Raw genomic sequence first — 20,488 nt, 5'->3', positions numbered from 1 at the left:
TTACGGACCCGGACGTCGTCTTCTCCTCTCGCGCATGCCTCCCGCTCCTCCCTCGCGCGTTCATGAGATATCTTCATGTCCAGCTCCATGTCCATCTTCACTGCCATCTTGACGTCCGTCTTCATGTCCAGCTGCTCCTCTCCTCGTGCGATGCTCGTCTCCTCTTGATACCTGATGATACATAAGTAATAGGACTTAGGCGGTATAAAGTTCTCATCAATCAAAGTACCGTTTAGAAACAAGTTCACCTGTTGTTTAAGTAGCTTCGCACGAGCCCTTGTAATTGGTCCAATCCGAACTTCATTGGACTTGAGCTTCACAGCAGGTTCATCTTCAGCTTGCAATGACGGAGGTAGTAGTGAGGTAGGGATGTCCTCATCACTTAGGGTGTTCTAGGTGTTCTTGGTACTTTGTGTTTGTGTTTCTCTATGATTGTAAGGGTCAACAACTTTATATCTTTTCGTGATATAAATGCAGAGCAATTCTCAAAAAAAAAAAAACATTTTTCTCGTGCCATGTCATTTGCTAAAGAGTAAACACGAGAGTTTACTGCCTAAGTTCTTACACCTTGTATAGTCTAAATATTCAAATTACATGGACCAAGACATTTTTCTCGTGGGATGTGAAGTTGCCATGTTGTGGCATGAACCGTGCAATGTCATTTGCTAAAGAGTAAACACGAGAGTTTACTACCTAAGTTCTTACACCTTGTATAGTCTAAAAAAAAGAGTTGTACACCGTGACAAGACAATCACCATTCACCAAGTCCTACAAAACATTAGTCGAAGTGTGCTCAAGTGGAGGGGAAAACATGGTCACCGAACAAACAATCTGCGACAGCAGGATTCGAACCTGCGCAGGCAAATCCCAACAGATTTTGAGTCTGTCTCCTTAACCACTCGGACATATCGACCTTGTTGTGAGAAACGGCAACCGTGGTAATATGTATGCTGTAGCTAAAACCTGGGTGCAATATTAAATTGCTCTACCCAGACGCTCCAGGTCAGAAGCCTTTCAGAGGAAAGAATCGAGCAAAATAACAGGAAATTCTAGTAGTTCTTCACCCACATTCCTGGCTAACGAAATTCGAGGGAATAAACAAGACAACCACGTGTTTCTTTCACTGAACATCGTGTACACATTCTTACAATGAACATCCTGAACACATTCTTATACTGAATCTCGGGTACACATTTTGACACTATCCACCCCTTGGTCACTAGTTACAGAGACTGAATCTGTGATGCATTATGGAGCGAGTACTAAAAGCAACAAGGTATTGTATTTACATAATAAAACAAAACACTCGGTGAGTTTGGTTTAACAAAACCTACATCTAACGGGGAAATTCAGATGAAGATATCATTTCCTGCTCCATGGTATAGCACCTAGACAGAGCCTGCGACGCCGGATTAGCGACAATGCCAAGCTCAACATTCTTTTCCATGACCAGAGACGTAGACTTGGACTTCGTTGGAGGTAACAGAGGCTTGGCCTCGCTGTCCCATTGCGACTCCTCGTTGTGTGTTCTAGGAGGTCTCCTAGCTCTCAGCAGCTGCAGCCTCAACTCCACTTCTTTCATCTTAGGTCTCTGTTCTCCTTTATTCCTTAAGCACGTCTCCGCAACCGATACGATCTCATCAATCTCGCTTTGGCTAGACTCATACACAACTTGAGGATCAATTATATCCATGACAGTGTCATCTCTTAGCCCTCGAAGGAAGTAATGACCCAAGTTCTGTTTATCACCAAGACAGTTGAGGAAAATTGGCTTCTTCCTTGTTAGTAGCTCGACAAGTATCACACCAAAACTGTAGACGTCGCTCTTCTCGGTTAGCTGTCCAGTGTAGCACTGGCGGAGCTCCTTTGGGGCCGAACTGGGCCATGGCCCGCCCAGCTTTTTTGCCAAAAAATTGTAACCCCTATACATCTAAGGCCTAGCCCACCAGCACGCATTACCTACGTTGTCTTCTAGTCAGCTATCCTCTCAGTCCCGAGACTGGACGGAAGCTATCGCCATGGATTCTCCTCGCTAGGTTTTGCAATTGGACAAAAATAGAGGGGGAATCAGGGGGAAGTGGTGGAGCAGAGGAGGCAAAGCAGTGCCGCGCCGCCGCTAGCAGCCGGGGGTCGGCCAGGGGGTCGTCGCAGCCCGCAGCCACGGACACACTGCAAGGGCACGGGGCCACGCTGCCAGCCTGAGACCGAGCGATTTTCCTGCCTGAAAAGTGAGACCAAACCCAGGACAGAATCAATCACATTTCTTCTCCAATTCCCTGCCCGAGTTACATACTACAGAATCGTATTTATTTTCCTAAATTCTTAGATGTTCATTGTTCATGGAGTAGAAATTTATAGCATATTTGTTGTTCATTGTTTACTAAATTGGGAATTTCTTCTTCAATTTTGTAAAATGCAACAGCCAACAACAATCGGAAAGGTCACTCATAGATTTTGTATTGAAAAAAAAAGGATATACGTATGCTTATTTTTGTGTAGCTTCTTTTGATACATCGTAATATTAGATATATGTATTCATCTGCTGATTTTGTAACCAATGGAACAAAAAGATTTGATCAATGATTAATATCTATTGAAGAGGTGAGGATATCTCAGAACAATTTTATGGTGTTTCTTTAAGCCTGGCCCGCCCAAGGATTTTTTTCAAGCTCCGCCACTGCAGTGTAGTAATATTCTGGATCGAGGTACCCGAATGTCCCCTGCACGATTGTAACCACATGAGTCTGATCAATGGAAATGGACCTGGAGGCACCAAAGTCCGAAACCTTCGCGGTGAAAGTGTCATCCAAGAGTATGTTGGCTGACTTCACATCTCTGTGAAAGATAGGCATTGCAGCAGACGAGTGGAGGTAAGCAAGCGCCCCTGCAGCCTCCAGAGCAATTCTGATACGGTCGTCCCAAGTCAACGAGCATTTGGCACCCGGATCACCATGGAGGAGGTCATGTAGTGTGCCATTAGAGATGAACTCGTACACAAGAAGCGGCACCTCAGACTCAAGGCAGCACCCAAAGAGTTTCACGACGTTGCGATGGATGATCTGGGACAGGATGGAAACCTCGTTGACAAACTGGTCTATTTCACTCTGCTCAACAATCTTGGACTTCTTGATAGCCACCACTCTTTGGTCGGATAAAATCCCCTTGTAGACGGTGCCATGGCCTCCGTGCCCGAGAATGCGTGTTAGATCAAAGTTGTTGGTTGCCTTTTCTAGCTCTTCCAAAGAAAATATCCTTGTGGTGTGGGTAACACTTTCACTTGTGGATAAGATTAGCTGCTCCAGGAGTAGGCCTTTGTTTTTTCTGAAGAATGCTCTTCGGATTTTCTTTTGAGTGTCTCTTTTCCATCTTCTCACTACTACAATTGTACTCAGTGCAATAGCTAGAACACCAAAACCACTGCCAATCCCAGTAGCAACTCCTACATGAGTAATTGCAACAAATGAAGTTTTAATGTAGTTCTATGACAATCGGAATACACAACACAGCGAACAGTAAGAAAGACCTAACACTGACATACCCAAAATAAGATTTTGCCGCTTATTGGGAGTGCATTGTTTTCCTATCAGATCAAAATACGTGTCATGAGGGCAACAACGAAAGCTTCCCTTCAGGTTATAGCATATCCCATTACAGTTATTGGGTATCAGACACTCATCAATATCTGCAAATAAAAGGCCAAAATGTAAATTGGTGTTGTATAATATATTATTTTATGACCCTCTTTTCTTTCTTTGGAGTGAGCACTCGTTAATATCTGAGAACGGTATACCATATAATTCTACAGATAACAATCACTTCCCTTGGAAATTCCATGTTAAATCTCCATGACAATATATCATTTTATGGTCCTATTTTCCTTCGTTTACTAAAAAGTTGTTAAGATCTGCAAACAGCATACCATAAAATTCCATGTATAACATATCAATTTACTTGGCAATTCGATGATAAATCTCCATAGTTCTGCCGCATACCACAAAACAGAACACACTAAACTACAAGAAGACGTACCTATGCATCCACTTTGGACGTAAGGATTTCCTTCAAAGCCAAGAGAGCACTTGCAACGATAACCAATGTAGAGTTTCCCATTTGTGACACCAAGGCACTCACTATGTGTGCTACGGCATGCATATGCACTGCCGCTTTTTGCATTTTCACATGTAAGATTGGTCGCAGACCACCTCCACACAGCAAACTCCTCAGATAAATCAGACTTATCCAACCCATATACTAGTTGCTGACTAAAATATACAGAGCCACCATAGTATACTGATAGATATTTCGTATTAGCATCTTCAAACTCAGAAAGCTTATTAACATACAGGAGTCCATCATCTAATGAAATATTTGTCACTTCATATTTTGCAGGTGGTCTGCCAATAAGAGTGCGATTGGATGCACAATTTAGTTGAAATCTCCTTGTAGCATAACAGCCTGGTTCAATCCCAAAAGGGAAAGGAATGTTCATGCTACCACATGATCTTGAACAATTCAGTTTGGGGGTAGGGTTATACTCTGTTCCAGTTAAGAAATATTAGTATGTGTGATAAGATAAGAGCCAGCGAATAAATTAACCACTCTATAAATTTATAGTTCAGGTCCCATATTATCGGTACTCCCTCCGTTCCAGATTAATTGACGCTGATTTGTACTAAATATCAACGTCAACTAATTTGGAACAGAGGTAGTATATTAGCGATATTAATATATTCCAATTGTTGAAGAAAACTATTAAAACTTCCAGTATATTCTTGAACATCAGAACATTGGATGAGCAAACAATCTTAAACATTGGGCATGGTTTAGTGCTAGAGTGTTTGCAAGTACCTTGTTTGCAATCATCAGGAAGGTATGGATTGCCATCGTCGGAACTGCCAGAGCAGGTACATGAGTAGCCTCCATTTGGCACATCCACACAGTCGCTACTGCCGCAGGCATACTGTGTGTTATCATCGGACAATGCTCTTGCACAATTGGGTTTGTCCGTGATTACAGTCGAGAGGTATGCAGAGGAAGCACCAACAGTGCTCGCATTTATCTTGTCAGACAACAGATCCGCAATACTAAACTTATACGAGCGGAATGTCAAGAAGGCCTTGATGGTTATATTGGCGAATGGCTGTGGTACCGTCTCGTTGTTCTTGATGATGGTCACCTTAAACCGTCGAAACAACACGGGGAAAGTGACGGTGCAGCAGCCCATGCCATTGCAGATCCCCCCTTCAGTTGCCACGGTCATGCTCGCCACGGAGGCACACTTGACCGTGCAATGGCCGACAAGGCCACCAGTGTCAGGGTGGAATAGATAGACCCCGACGCCACAGCCAAGAAACGCCAGGTAATTGTAGGTCACGATGTTAAGGTTCCTTCCTGGAGACTCCCAGGACAGGTTGTAGGTGCCAGTGCCCAGCGCCATGGGGGGGATGGTGTACATGACTGATGCAAGGACAGTTCCTGAAGGGAAGAGGCTGGTCACCTGGGTGGTGGTGTTCCCAAGGAAGAGCTTGTGAGGCTGAGTGGCGGTGTCACAGATGAGCTCGAAGCCTTGCCGGAAGCAGCCTGGCCCAACGCCGAAGGGGTACCAGATGCTCACATCACCACAGGTTTTGGGGCAGTGCGCAAGGCTAGCGGCAGAAGGAGGGGTTGCAGATGCCACCTTGATGTTCATGGCAGTGGGTGCTAGGCTCCACGCCATCAGCAACAACAGCTGCCTGCTAGCTAATACAGTTCTGTTCGTTGAACCCATGAGGTGGGAGAGAGTGATTTGCATAGCAACTGGGGGAAGGTTGTATACCATATGTATCTTTTCTTCAGAGCATGGAAGACTTTTCTTGCATATAAATTTTAGACCACCTTGTCGTCAACCAGACGGGCCGCGTGACCATGGGTACATCAAAAAGGGAACAGACAATTCCACTTGGTCATGAATTGGTCATCTGTGTGCACTCCATACATCAACATCTACAATAAAAGTTTGCTGACTTGTGCGATGTTGAGCAAGACTTGGAGACCTCTGCTTGGGGTGACACAGATGCACGCAAGACGCATTTGACTCGTGCTAGTTACGGTCACAAAAAGGCAAGATGGATACGACGACGCGTGATCGTGAGTGCGAGCAACTAGTCATGTTCTAGTGGATGCACAATTAGAGATGTGCAGTTGTGCACATACCATGTGATTTCTGACTGAACATCCTGGCTTGTAAAATGAGGAGTTAAATCGATGGACACACCATGACTGAAGAGACTGTTTGGAGTCGAAGGAGATACGTTCCTTCCTGGGGAGAGAACTAGACTGCTCACCCATGCGGCCATGCCGGGGAAGTACCAATAGGAGGACTGTCTCCTACTCCCCTGTGTTAGGATTGATCTCCACCGCACCAGAGCCCAACGGCTCTGGCACGACCCCTTGACCTCGTCCGCGCCCTGATCGGGGGCGCCCAACCGTTCGCTGGTTGGTGGGCCCCTGTCGCCTGCACTATATAGAGTGGTGAGGGCCAGTGGCACACGGTACGAGGTTGCCCTGAGCAGCCACTCGCCCCACCAGACCCACCGATTAGGGTTAGTGCAGTGCCGACGGGAAGCTCCGCCGCCACCTCTCTCCCTCAACCTCACACCGTCATCGTCGCCATCGCCACCATGTCTAATCCGACGGGTTCGTCGTCCTCCAGGGATAAGGTAAATGCTCACAGACTGTCTCTCTACCGGCACAGATCCTACACCTATCGATCTAGAGTGTTTAACATTGGTATCAGAGCCGAGGTAGTGTGTAGATCTGTGTTTTTTCGGGTAGAAAAGTATGAACAGGATAGATCTTGTGAAGATCCCCGCAACCAAACCCTAACCCCAATAGTGAGAATGGAAAAGGCAGAGAAGGGAAAGTGGCGGGAGAGCCTGCCGTCGCCGACGAGCCGCCATGGCCGCGCTCGCGGGCGGGAGGTGAAGCCTCCGCGCCGCCGCCGGATACAGAGAGGAAAGGAGGGGAGCTCGTCGGGGCTGAATACCACCGAGCCGCCGCCGTGGTGGGCTCGCCGTCGCCGGCGTGGTGCCGGCCACGGGCGCCCGGAGTTTTATCTCCGCCGCCGCGAGCGAGCGAGCGGGAGACGGAGCAAGGGGCAAATGTTTTTAGGGTTTTTCAGCAGGGGCGGCCGGTTGGGGGCGGTTTTGTTCTCCCGATATGAAAGGACGGCCGTCCGATCGAAATCAACGGCCAGGATCAAAACCCTAGCCGCGTCCCTGGCAGGCCGCGTCGAGGCCGCGTACGGGCCGCGTGGTGGGCCGTGTGCCGGCCGCGTGCCGACAAAGCCGCGTGGCAAGCCGCAGCGTGAGCGCCGCGTGGCGTGCGCGGGCCGCGTGGGCCACACAGTGACGCCCCGAGCGGCGAAAGAAAAGCAATGCCCATGCTGGGCAGGCCATGGGCCGGGTTTCTGGCATGCGGCCATTTTTTTTTAACAGTTTTTCTGTTAATTATCTTCAGAGGCTTTTTTGACTATTTTAGGTCAGTTTTAGGCCTATTTTTGTCTAGATTTTTTCTGAATAAATAGAACCAACGTGATATTTGTTCAGGAATTAAAAGTGAAAGTTTATGTCTCTGAAAAGTTGAAAAGTTAATAGTTTAAAGTTAAAGTTTCCGCTGCAATAGTAAAAGAAGCATTTTTGTTAAGTTTTTTCTGAGCAAATTGAACCAACGAGATATTTGTTTTAGAAAATTAAAAAGTAACAGAGATGCTTCTGAAAAGTTCAAATTCAAAGTTTCCGCTGCAAATAGTTAAAGTTACATTTTAAAGAAATGATTAAAGTGATTATTGTGAGAATTATGATTATGTTATTTTGGACCAACGTTATTAATGACATGATCATGTTTTGTTGCAATAAGGTGTGCATTTATCTCTATTTTCTGCCCAACGGTGATATAGTTTTAATTGCACAAACAGTTGTATGTTCTAATTTTGACCAACGTTGAATTATTGCATGCAATTGTTGTTATGATCTCATTTCATTGTGGTTTAAAGGAGGGTACTACTTGATAAGTTGCATCAAGGATGTTCCAACCCTCAGAGGTGACAACTACACTGAATGAAGAAGAAGGTCGATTTGGCTGAGGTGGACTGCGTTCCCCACAGTCGGTCAGACCAAAAGATCCAGTCAGAAATGACAAGAAAGATGATTCTGCATGGCAGAATAAAAAGTGGCTACGTGCCATTTATAAAGAATACAATTGAGAACGCTATTGTGGGCTCAATTGCAGAGTGTGCTTTCGTAGGGAAGTATCTTGAAAGAATAAAGAGCCAGTTCACTGGTTCTTCAAAGATATGTGCGACCCAGCTGCTGTAGCAACTGGTGACAGAAAAGTACGCATTGACAGGAAGGACATGGCAAGTGTGCCATATGGTGTAATAATGCTTATGTGGGTATTGTCTGTGTGTAAAGTGAATGAGAAAAAGTGTTGTCCGTGTCGGACAAAGAACAAAAGAAAAGAAAAGAACTGATGAATCGTCGAAATATGGCATTGTCGCTTAGGCCATATTTCAAGGGGGAGAATAGAAAGGCTTGTTAAAAATGGTATTCTTCCTCCATTAGAATTCTCAGCCATAAAACAGCACATCGATTGCATTAAAGAAAAATTTGTAAAGCAAATTAAAAAAAAGGTGCAAATCGATGCACAGCAGCACTAGAAATAATTCACACCGATATATGTGGACCATTTTCGGTGAAAAGTGTGGATGGCTATGATTCGTTCATAACATTCACGGATGATTACTCGATGGAGGGGAGTACTACGGTCGACATACTCCATATGGCCAAGTCCCTGGACCTTTTGCAAGGTTTCTACAGGAGACTGGAATAGTCGCTCAGTACTCGATGCCGGGCGAACCTCGGCAGAATGGGGTAGCTGAAAGGCGCAACTGTACCCTTATGGATATGGTGCGCAGTATGATGAGCTATTCCACCCTACCCATGGGATTGTGGATTGAGGCGTTAAAAACCGCTATTCACATTCTAAACAGAGTACCAAGCAAATCGGTGCCCAAAACGCCGTATGAGCTATGGACATGGAGAGTGCCTTCTCTAAACCACCTGAAAGTGTGGGGGAGCCCTACTGAGGCCAAAGTATTCAATCCAAATATCGCAAAGTTAGATACCAAAACAGTCAGTTGCCATTTTATCGGCTATCCTGAAAAGTCAAAAGTTTATCATTTCTACTGTCTAGAGAAATACACAAAGTTTGTGGAAACGAGACATGATGTCTTCTTAGAAGACGAAATGATGAGGGGGAGCATGGTAGCTCCGAAAATTGATCTTGAGGAGAAGAGGGTGCATGCACCTAATCCGATGACTCAAGAGCCATTTTTTGCGCTACCATGTGCACCTGTTGTGGTGCAGGCGCCTGTTGTGACTCCACCCATGACAACGATGAGTGAAAGTTCGGAACATGTCCGTCAGGAGACGAATGAACCATTTGTTGAGCATGAAAGGGAGCAACAACAACCACCTCCTGAAAAGTACAAAGCACGACTTGTGTCAAAACGATTTACACAAAGAGAAGGGATAGATTACAATGAGACATTTTCTCCGGTCTCATGTAAGGATTCCTTCAGAATCATCATGGCACTAGTTGCACATTTTGATTTAGAGTTGCATCAAATGGATGTAAAGACGGCATTTCTAAACGGGGATTTAGAAGAAAATGTCTACATGAATCATCATGGAAGGCAAGGAAGAAATGGGATGCCGCCTAAAGAAATCCATTTATATGGATTAAAGCAAGCCTCCAGACAGTGGTATCTAAAGTTCAATGAGACAATTAAGAGATTTGGATTTAAAGAAAATATTGAGGACAATTGCGTTTATGCAAAGTTTAAAAGTGGGAAATATATTTTCCTAACCTTGTATGTGGATGATATTCTGCTTGCCAGCAGTGATGTTAGTCTACTGCAAGATAGAAAGAAGTTCTTGTCCTCAAATTTTGATATGAAAGATCTTGGTGAAGCGTCATATGTTTTGGGCATAGAAATTCACCGAGATAGGAACAATGGAGTATTAGGACTATCGCAAAAGGCTTATTTAGAAAAGATTCTAAGTAAGTATAATATGCATAAGTGCAGTGCCACACCTGCCCCTATAGTCAAGGGCGATAGTTTTGGGAAACATCAAAGTCCCCAAAATCAATACGAGCTCGATCGAATGAAAGCGGTTCCATATGCTTCGGCTATTGGAAGCCTACAGTATGCACAAGTGTGCACTCGCCCTGACTTAGCATTTATCACCGGAGTACTCGGTAGATATCAAGAAAATCCAGGTTTTGAACACTAGAAAATGGTAAAGAAGGCATTACGTTATGTGAAAGGCACAAAGAAGTACATGCTAACATACAGAAGATCTGATTCCCTAGAAATAAGAGGGTATTCAGATGCAGATTTTGCGGGGGATAAAGATGATAGAAAATCCACATCTGGATATGTATTCACCCTCGCAGGGGGAGCTATTTCGTGGAGAAGCTCCAAACAGACCATAGTTGCATCATCCACGATGTATGCAGAATTTATAGCATGTTATGAAGCCACGGGGCGGGCATTATGGTTAAAGAAATTTATATCCGACTTGAAAGTGGTAGATTGTATTGACAAACCACTAAAGATGTACTGCGACAATGAGCCTGCAGTTTTATGCTCACAACAACAAGTCGAGTAATGCTACGAAACGATTGAGGTTAAGTATTATGTTGTGAAACACAAGGTCCGGGATCAAGCAATAAGTCTCGAGCATATAAGGACAAAAGATATGCTTGCGGATCCGCTAACGAAAGGCTTACCACCCAGCGTGTTCAAGGAACACGTAGCCGGCATGGGTTTAAGGGAAAGTCTTACCTATCCTGGATCATAAGAGGCCCAAAAGTAAAAGAATTTGTTTCAAAACAGAGAAGTGTATTGTGGCTGTCTGATTCTATCGGTAATAGAGCTGTGACGATGAAACATGCCCTATGGACTGATCCAAAATGAAACGAATAAAGTGAAAGTATAAAGTTAAAAGAAAAGTTGAGATCAAGGGGGAGAATGTTAGGATTGATCTCCACCGCACCAGAGCCCAACGGCTCTGGCACGACCCCTTGACCTCGTCCGCGCCCTGATCGGGGGCGCCCAACCGTTCGCTGGTTGGTGGGCCCCTGTCGCCTGCACTATATAGAGTGGTGAGGGCCAGTGGCACACGGTACGAGGTTGCCCTGAGCAGCCACTCGCCCCACCAGACCCACCGATTAGGGTTAGTGCAGTGCCGACGGGAAGCTCCGCCGCCACCTCTCTCCCTCAACCTCACACCGTCATCGTCGCCATCGCCACCATGTCTAATCCGACGGGTTCGTCGTCCTCCAGGGATAAGGTAAATGCTCACAGACTGTCTCTCTACCGGCACAGATCCTACACCTATCGATCTAGAGTGTTTAACACCCTGCACACAGTTTCACATGGGGAAATCAGGAATAATACATGAGCTCTGCTCGAGTGGTCGTGCTGGGCCGGAAGAAATTACCTGTGGCAGGGATAGGGCTGACGGTCACCAAAGAATTTTTTTTTTTCGAGGTAGTCCAAAGAAAATTTTGAATCGCTGCTTGCTCGCGACACCGAGGCAAGCCGTCGTTGGCCCTCGCCGTCGAAGCGCAAGCGAGCGACCGCCGGCCACCACCAAGAACGAGCGAACGCGCGCCCCCATCGCTGCTCCCGTCCTGCCGTCTTCACCGGGAGGTCGCGTTGTTCGAGAAGCTGCCATTGCTGGGGCTACCGAGCTGTCAGGGGGCACAAGCCAAACAGTGCAGAGTAATCGGAGAGGGAGTGAGGTGACCACTAACCGGCACGGAGCCGCCGCCCTAGGAGGAGGAGGTGAATCCCAAGCGGGTCGCCGCCGGTGAACGCCGACCGGCACGGTCCCGCCGGAGAGCTGCTCGGCGAAATGCGTACGCGCTGGTTCCGGGAGCCCCTATTCTCCGCTTTAAGCGGAGCGACGATTGGCTCCGCATAAGCCTGGCAACTATGGGCTCGGCCCATTTCGGCTGAGCAGATCTTTTCCCGTTTCTTCGTTCAAGGCACGGGTACGTGCTTCATGGCAATTTCAGCGCACAGTAGAGTATACGTACGCACATACGTTTCATGTTTTAAAATAAGGCTTCAGAACTCATGTTCATAAAAAATTGGATTGAAAAATATTCAAATTTAAAAATTGTTTGAATCTAAAAAATGAATTAAAAAATGTTTAGATCTAAAATTTGTTCAAATCTAAAAAATGTTCGAATTTGAATAATATCTGAATCAAAAATGTTTATATTTTACAAATGTTCAAATCTAAAAAACGTTTGAATCTGAAAAATGTTCGAATTTGAAAACTATCGTTATCTAAAAATTGTTGGATGTGAAAAATGTTCGAATTTTGAAAAGGTCAAAATCTGAAAAATATTAAATTTAAAAATGTTCAATTCTAAAATTGTTCAATCTAAAAAATGTTCAAATTTCGAAATGTTCAAAATTCGTTCTGATTTTAAAAACTTCAGAAAAACTTGAAAATTTAAAATTTAAAAAATTTCAGTTTTGGAAAATTCGAAGAAACTGACAGACAAAAAATCGGAAAACCATCAAAAACCGAGAAAACCATGAATAAACTGAAGAAAACAGAAAAAACCATGAATAAACTGAAGAAAACCGGAAAACACACGCTGTCCTCGTTAGTGGGCCGGCCCAGAAATAATCCATCCTGTGCGGAGCGTCGCATCGCTCCCGCTATGAGCGGAGAATAGGAATAGCCATCGTTTATCCTGCTTTGCTCTTTCTTTTCACATTGTTTTCTCTCGTCTGCTTCAGTTTTTTCCACGTGCTTTTTTACTCGACTGGTTCGCCGTTCTTTTCTCTCGCTTGGTTCCTCGCTAGAAAGTAAATCTTCACAAAGAAACATTGTAATAGATCTTCACGTCACATATTTTTGAAATGGACCAAACTTAAAAAAAACAGTACTACTATGTGTTGAAGTTCATAAGTCCAGAACCTGGACAACTGTGTTGATCTTCAAAAATTTGAACGTACCACGTGAACAATATTTGAATATGCGAACATATTAGTTTTATGCAACGATTTGTTCATTTACGGTGAACGATTTCTAATGACAACATTCATCTTATTCTAACGATTTTTTATGAAAAAATAATTTATCAGTTAAAGGCCATGAACCAATTTGCAAAGAACAAAAATAAAATAGAAGAAATAAAAAGTTCGTGAACTGAAAAAAGTCCATGAACAGAAAAATTCCGTGAACAAAAAAAGCCATGAACTAATTTATGAATAACATAAAAGGGTCGTGACTAGAAAAAAGCCCTAAACAAATTTGCGAAGAACAAAAAAGAATCCATGAACAATAAAAGATCATGAATTGAAAAAAGGTTGTGAACAGAAAAATTTCCTAAACAGAAAAAGCCGTGAACCAACTTATGTAGAACAGAAAAGGAAGGTGCCCAGAAAAATGCCATGAACACATTTGCGAAGAACAAAAAAATTGTGAAAAAGAAAAAGTTGTGAACAAAAAAATATCGTGAACGGGACAGAAAAAAGGTTGTGACCAGAAATATGTCGTGAACGGAAATATGCCGTGAACGGAAAAAATTAGAATTTGAACAATTTTAAGTTTGAACGATTTATGAATTTGAACATTTTTTAATTTGAAAGATTTTCTAATTTGAACTTTTTAAATTTGAACGATTCTTGAATTTAAACAATTTTAAAAAACTACACAATTTTCAAATTTTAACGATTTTCCAAAAGGAACATTTCTTTAACCTGAACAATTTTAAAAATATTGATGTTTTTGAAATCAAAACAATTTTAAAATCAAAACAATTTTAAAATCTGAACTTCTTCAAATTTCGAAAATGTTCAAACTAAAAAATGTTCAAATATGAAAAAGTTCCAAATTGAAAAAAGTTCAAATTAAAAAGTATGCAACTTTTTTAAAAAATTATGAAATCTGAAAATAGTTCAAACGCGAAAAATGTTCATATCTAAATGTTCGAAATAAAAATTGTTCAAATTTTTAAAAAATCAAATCTAAAAATGTTGAAACTTAAAAAAGCTCAAATTCAAAAAAAAAACAAATTTTCGAAAGTTCAGAAAAAACCAATCGGCAAAATAAAAAAAACTGGAGAAAAAAAACCAACAGAACCATATAAAAAACCAGTTGAAAATGAGAAAACTGAAGAAAAAAAACGAAGGAAAACCAATTCCGTCGGTACTGGGCCGGCCCAACTCGATCCCGCTCTGAGCGGAGCGATCGCTCGCTCCCGCGTTGAGCGGAGAATAGGGCTGGGCGCTGGTTCCTCCCGTCCGTCTGTGCTAATCCTGGCCATCGGGCCACCAAGAAGCACGAGCCCGAAGCAGGGTTCTCCTCCCTGACGCCCGCGCGCCCCCTACCTGTCGTTTCGCTCAAGAGCTCAAGGATCGCTTGTATGGGCTTCAATCTTTGGCAGCCCATTTACCTACGTAAGGCTTCAAGCGGTCCTTCTCTTTGTGTGCTTTTGACTTTTGTTCAGGTTGGACGTACAGAAGCTGACTCCAAAACTAATCGTTGATTTAAGGAAAAAATAGAACTGATCGATATGTACGTACGGTCGGAAAGCTAGCTCAAGAACAGATTGGTCATCTAGAACTAGTACAAGGAAAACTCTGAAGCCGAGCACTACTATAATAAATATGATTTCAGCTTAGTTGTGTACGCTATCTGTTGACATAGGCAAATCTGAGATCGTCTGCGACCAGGAATACAAACTATTTTTTTACAACTTAATTAAAGCATTAAAGTATAGCAAATTAGTTTGGCTTTGAGAGATACAATCACTAACTACTCCCTCCAGTCCGGTATTCTGGGCTTATTAGAAATAACACCGCAACCAAGGTGCAAAACTATTGGCTAAGTTGAGTCTCGTTTTCCCGTATAACTCCACGACTCAGCATGTCATTTTGATTTTTTCCATTAAATATCGCTATTAATGTGGGCAAGTGAAGCATCATTTTGGCCCACCTCATGCAAGGAAACCGTTTCACACAACCTAGGGAAAAGAAGAGAGAAGCAGACGTTGTGGCTAGGAGTACATCTAGGAGAAAATTGATTAGGAAATTAAACAAAATTAGGCCTTATTCCTTAGGTATTTTGGAACAAATAGTTTTTCACAAGGAGTCCAAAATACCGGACCGGAGGGAGTACCATACTACGGAGTGCTACTTTATTTCCAAATTTTAAGATGTTTTGGTAGGCTAGTAGGCTAAAATAGCGTACCAAAACATCTTACAATTTGGAACGTAGGTAGTAGTATATTATTACAGCACATGTCATTCTTTAAAAATTATCTCTGGCAACAATGTGCCATGTCTAATCTGCTTAACCACCATTTCTTGATCAGCTTTTTTCTTTGGAAATTTCGAAGGATGAGGAGATTCCTCAAGGGCATCACAGTACTTGCATTGCTCATCTCCTCTCAAAACTATCTTCTGCATGTTGGGAGATCGCTCCAACACACATCTTATGAATGTAAACTGCTGCTCTAGTGATTTAAAGCCATTGAATTCCAGATTCTTCAGAAGCCTGTTCTCGGAGCCGCCAAGGCGCATTTCCCACTGAGGTGTCCTTCTCTCAGGGTAGGAGTCAAGTCTAGCGTCACCTACATCGCATGAATGTTCCCATACCTGTATTTATGTGACCAGTTCATTACATATGTGATTGGAATCCAGTTTTAAACAACTTTCCGCTATTTTTTTTTTTAAAAAAAAACTAAAGCTGCAAATGTGGAAGGAAAGTTTTGATCGACTTTCAGCTATTTCTTTGAAAACTAAAGCTCTAAATGTGGAAGGAATGAAATACAGAAAAACAAATATCACCTCGATATGTAATATTTCGATAGATGGTGCTGCTACAAGAAAGGCCATCGTCCATAAAATGTCAAATTCAACAAAGATACCACGTATTGACAGCTTCCTTAGCTTGTTGAAAGCGGTGAAGAGTCCCTCAATCTCAGGTTGCAACCAAAGCTGATCACAGGATAAAATAAAGAATGACTAGTTTGCAAGCATAGAAAAGGTACCATTTAGCAAAAATGTAATGGTACTTACATTTTCTCCTTGGAAATCGAGTGTGAGAGTATGTAGGCCTGTTACTCCATGTAGAAGCTCGCTTAATTTAAATTCACATTGATCATATGATGAACCACATGAGAGTTCTAATTCCCCAAGAGATGGAACAAAACCAAAGGTTACTGGGGCATACTCAGATACCCAAGTACTCCATAAGAACTTCTCTAATTTCGGAAGGCAGACAACCTCAATTATCTCAAAGCGACACTTGTAGATATTTAGAGCACAGAGGTTTGAGTTTGGTGCATCAATCTTAAAGAGGGAGTTGGCACCACTATCAGAATGTACAAGTATTAGATGCTTCAGTTGGTTGCAGCAGTCAAACAAGACATGATGCATGTCCAATTTGTCAAAGCCTACATTATATAGAGTGAGCTTTGTGAGGCAGTGGGGCACACTAGGGTAGGCACTGAAAAAACATCTATTTCTTGAGCTCGCTGCAGCATATCCTCCTCACTATAGTCCAAAATATCCGTCTCGTCAAGAACGGAGAGATCCAACTCTTTCAGCAAACGGCTGTCGACTGCGTCACATATTAGTGGGCCAACTTCGCACAAGAAAGTGTTGATTAAATAGAGCTTAAGATGCAGACTTGAGATGGTGGATCCTCTCTGATGATCAGCCAAGAAACTCCTGGCTGCTTTGGTCAAAGACACCATAGATTTCTCCATATCATTTGCCTCGACAGGGTTAGGGCGTGTAACAGATAGGAAATCCTTGACATCAATCATAACTTCTGGCAGCAACCAAGGCAAATGCCTCCACCGTGTAGAGAGCACACATGTCGTTGCAGCCAGACGTGTACTGACTCTCTCCAAGATAGACAGTAAAATATCATCAGTCAGCATGCTGAGCCTATCTTCATCCTCCAGTTGCTGCAACATAAATTATGGATCCATTATTTAGCTGCCACTAACTGAATTGAGAATTCCCAAACAGAAAAATAGTTACATAGTGACAAAGACAATACTCTATCTAGCCTTTGATAAAGCAAAATACACTTGCTATCGATAATTGGGTGCCATTCAGATTCATCAAGGTGATGTATTTATGTTTGTATAAAGTGAGTTACATATATTGAGGTGATATCTTCAGATCGTTAATACAAAAGATGAAGCCCATGCGCTGCAGATCTGAATACCACATAGTATTTGCACAATGGAATATCAATAGAACTGAAAGCAACAAATTATGAACAAAGAGATCAACATGTAATACAAGAAGAGAGGGCCAGCGCGACGCTGAGAGACATACTTGGCTCTGGCTCTGGGAGCTGTTATTATTGTTGTTGGCCTCCATGGAGAAACTCAATGAGCTGGCCTGCAGATCTTTTTTTATTCCTTTATCGAACCCTTAAGGAGACCGCAGAGGACGATTATTGCAGGCGATTGTCTCCCTGAGGAAAACTCAATGCTAGCACCTTCTTATTCTGCAACTATAGATAATAGCAGCACCGGAAGCAGCAGCCCCTCTTCTTCAGGTGCGAGAGAGAGAGAGAGAGAGAGAGAGAGAGAGAGAGAGAGAGTCAGAGGCGAATTTGAAATGATTCTGGCTAAGAATTTGAATCGGATCCAGCATCAGTTCGACCAAGAGAAGAGAAGAGGAACTGACGCGCGTACCTTAGTTGCGAGAGGAGACAGAGGAGACAGAGGGGAGGGCGGTGCCACCGTTGGAGGCGCCTCAAGGAGGAGGAGGAGGGGGCGGCGGATTAATCGCCTGCGTGGCTGCGCCGCCTCGCCGGCCCTGTAAGGCCTCCTCCTCCTCTTCTCCTGTGGCGACGCGCGGATCGTGGAGAGGAGGACGAAGAAGAGAGGGGCGTCGGCGGCGGCCGGCCGAGAATTGGGCGAGAATTGAGCTATGGAATCACTACACGAGAAGCAACAACTTTTACTCAAAAGAAATTCAGAGTCATTTTAAATTTTACTTCATATGAATTTTCTGTGTAGGTACATTGTTTATTTTTTAGACTATAAGTCTTATAAGGTATTTCTGTAAATCACATTCAATTGGAAATATATAGTTGCATTGAGCATAATTTGTTTTGAGAATATTGATGTCTAATCAGTATGGCTTTCCCTTTATGTGATTGCATATACTTATACGTTACTTTGTATGGTTTCTACAAGAAATTTTATATGGTTCCTTATCCTTAAATTTTAATGAGACGCACCATTAGAATTCATAACCATTTGGAAGCAAAAAAATGTTTTATTAAGATTCCACAACTATACCATCCATACCAGCGAAGTCATGTCACGTGACATGCCAAATACAATGACATATGTCATAGAATGACTGGACTATAGAGTAGGGCTAGTGGGGAGAGAGTTGAAAATTGTTAAACATAATATTGTTTTCATTGGAAAATAACAATCCAAATATTCAAATATTGACAACCATAGTTAATGATACACAAATGTATTGCTTTAACATGAAAAAATAACGTAAGAACACAAAATATGAGATTAAAATAATACCCTATTTTTTTAATAACATGTTCATTTCCTAATCAAAGCTCAGAGTTATGTAATGTAAACTTTCTGTGTCTAACACGACATGTATTTCATACCACAGTGAGAATGTCATGTATTTTCCAAACTAATGAAGGAACAATATGTAGATAGATCAAATTATAGTTAAACTAAAATACCTATTGTTTAGTCGACCTTTATATCGACGGGGATAAATTATTTTTATTTTAACCAGCTAGCTCACATACTAAACTTAAGTGTATATGAAATTTTTGTATCATGGACAACTAATGATATCTATGGTAATTATAATGTTTCCGAAAAGAACCTGATAATCATTAAACAAAATATGATAGACAATTGATGATATTGTCTGCACACATGGTACTTATTTAGCATGAGTGGTGATAAAGAATATGTTATATTTTTATCACATAATGTGAATTTCTATGTATATATAGTTTTTTTGGTAATTTGGACACTGGCGATTCTCCTCTCTACGGAAACCAACTAAAGATGATACACTCGCATTTGTGAGGACCACCATGCTAGTTAGCTAGAGTAGAAGTGAAGGAGATATGCCCAAGAGGCAATAATAAAAGTGGTTATTATATATCTTTATGTTTATGATAAATGTTTATATGTCATGCTATAATTGTATTAACCGAAACATTAGTACATGTGTGATATGTAAACAACAAAGAGTCCCTAGTATGCCTCTTAACTAGCTTGTTGATTAATGGATGATTAGTTTCATAATCATGAACATTGGATGTTATTAATAACAAGGTTATATCATTGTATGAATGATGTAATGGACACACCCATTTAAGCGTAGCATAAGATCACGTCATTAAGTTATTTGCTATAAGCTTTCGATACATAGTTACCTAGTCCTTATGACCATGAGATCATATACATCACTAATACCGGAAAGGTACTTTGATTACACCAAACGCCACTTCGTAAATGGGTGGTTATAAAGGTGGGATTAAGTATCCGGAAAGTATGAGTTGAGGCATATGGATCAACAGTGGGATTTGTCCATCCCGATGACGGATAGATATACTCTGGGCCCTCTCGGTGGAATGTCGTCTAATGTCTTGCAAGCATATGAATAAGTTTATAAGAGACCACACACCACGGTACGAGTAAAGAGTACTTGTCAGGAGACGAGGTTGAACAAGGTATAGAGTGATACCGATGATCAAACCTCGGACAAGTAAAATATCGCGTGACAAAGGGAATTGGTATCGTATGTGAATGGTTCATTCGATCACTAAAGTCATCGTTGAATATGTGGGAGCCATTATGGATCTCCAGATCCCGCTATTGGTTATTGGTCGGAGTGAGTACTCAACCATGTCCGCATAGTTCGCGAACCGTAGGGTGACACACTTAAAGTTGGATGTTGAAATGGTAGAACTTGAATATGGAATGGAGTTCGAATATTTGTTCGGAGTCCCGGATGAGATCCCGGACATCATGAGGAGTTCCGGAATGGTCCGGAGAATAAGATTCATATATAGGAAGTCATTTTATGAGATTTAAAATGATCCGGAAGGTTCTATGGAAGGTTCTAGAAGGTTCTAGAAAAGTCCGGAAGAAACCACTATGGAAGGCGGAGTCCCAAAGGGACTCCACCTACATGGCCGGCCAACCCTGGAGGGGGAGGAGTCCCAAGTGGACTCCCCCTATGGGGGCCGGCCACCCCCCCACATGGAAGGGGGGAATCCCACCCCAAGTGGGATTCCCACCTTGGGTAGGTTTCCCTATCACATGGAAGGTTTTGGGTTCGGGTCTTATTCGGAGACTTGTAGTCCAACACTTGGGGCTTCCACCT

The 20,488-nt window shown here is 42.7% G+C and overlaps 1 protein-coding gene, 1 long non-coding RNA gene and 1 other non-coding gene across 4 annotated transcripts; all 3 read right to left on the bottom strand.

Annotated features, from left to right (window-relative positions):
• Positions 1-828: 828 nt before the first annotated feature.
• Positions 829-913, bottom strand: TRNAL-CAA (transfer RNA leucine (anticodon CAA)). Its single transcript has one exon. It is a non-coding gene; the product is annotated as a tRNA-Leu (tRNA).
• Positions 914-1,095: 182 nt separating this feature from the next.
• Positions 1,096-5,903, bottom strand: LOC127291862 (wall-associated receptor kinase-like 1). Its single transcript, XM_071818489.1, has 5 exons — positions 4,849-5,903; positions 4,030-4,536; positions 3,539-3,682; positions 2,676-3,439; positions 1,096-1,837 (listed from the first exon to the last, which is right to left on the bottom strand). The coding sequence occupies exons 1-5, from the start codon at positions 5,816-5,818 to the stop codon at positions 1,337-1,339; spliced, it is 2,886 nt and encodes a 961-aa protein (XP_071674590.1). The 5' UTR covers positions 5,819-5,903; the 3' UTR covers positions 1,096-1,336.
• Positions 5,904-15,218: 9,315 nt separating this feature from the next.
• Positions 15,219-18,048, bottom strand: LOC139830445 (uncharacterized). 2 transcript variants are annotated; one of them, XR_011742388.1, is made up of 5 exons: positions 17,794-18,048; positions 17,429-17,648; positions 16,154-17,049; positions 15,923-16,072; positions 15,219-15,730 (listed from the first exon to the last, which is right to left on the bottom strand). It is a non-coding gene; the product is annotated as an uncharacterized lncRNA (long non-coding RNA). The 2 variants fall into 2 exon arrangements; XR_011742389.1 differs by having other exon boundaries at positions 17,429-17,645.
• Between the last annotated feature and the right edge of the window lie 2,440 nt (positions 18,049-20,488).

The sequence above is a fragment of the Lolium perenne genome, chromosome 4 (assembly GCF_019359855.2).
Source record: "Lolium perenne isolate Kyuss_39 chromosome 4, Kyuss_2.0, whole genome shotgun sequence".
Lineage (NCBI taxonomy): Eukaryota > Viridiplantae > Streptophyta > Magnoliopsida > Poales > Poaceae > Lolium > Lolium perenne.
This window is presented reverse-complemented; position numbering and strand designations above follow the sequence as displayed.

Excerpts from the sequence above, each read along its gene's own strand:
- LOC127291862 (XM_071818489.1), bottom strand. The coding sequence starts at position 5,818 with ATGGTATACAACCTTCCCCCAGTTGCTATGCAAATCACTCTCTCCCAC. Across the intron at positions 4,537-4,848 it reads TCCTGATGATTGCAAACAAG|AGTATAACCCTACCCCCAAA; the intron begins GTACTTGCAAAC and ends TAACTGGAACAG. Across the intron at positions 1,838-2,675 it reads AATATTACTACACTGCAGTG|CTAACCGAGAAGAGCGACGT; the intron begins GCGGAGCTTGAA and ends TACACTGGACAG.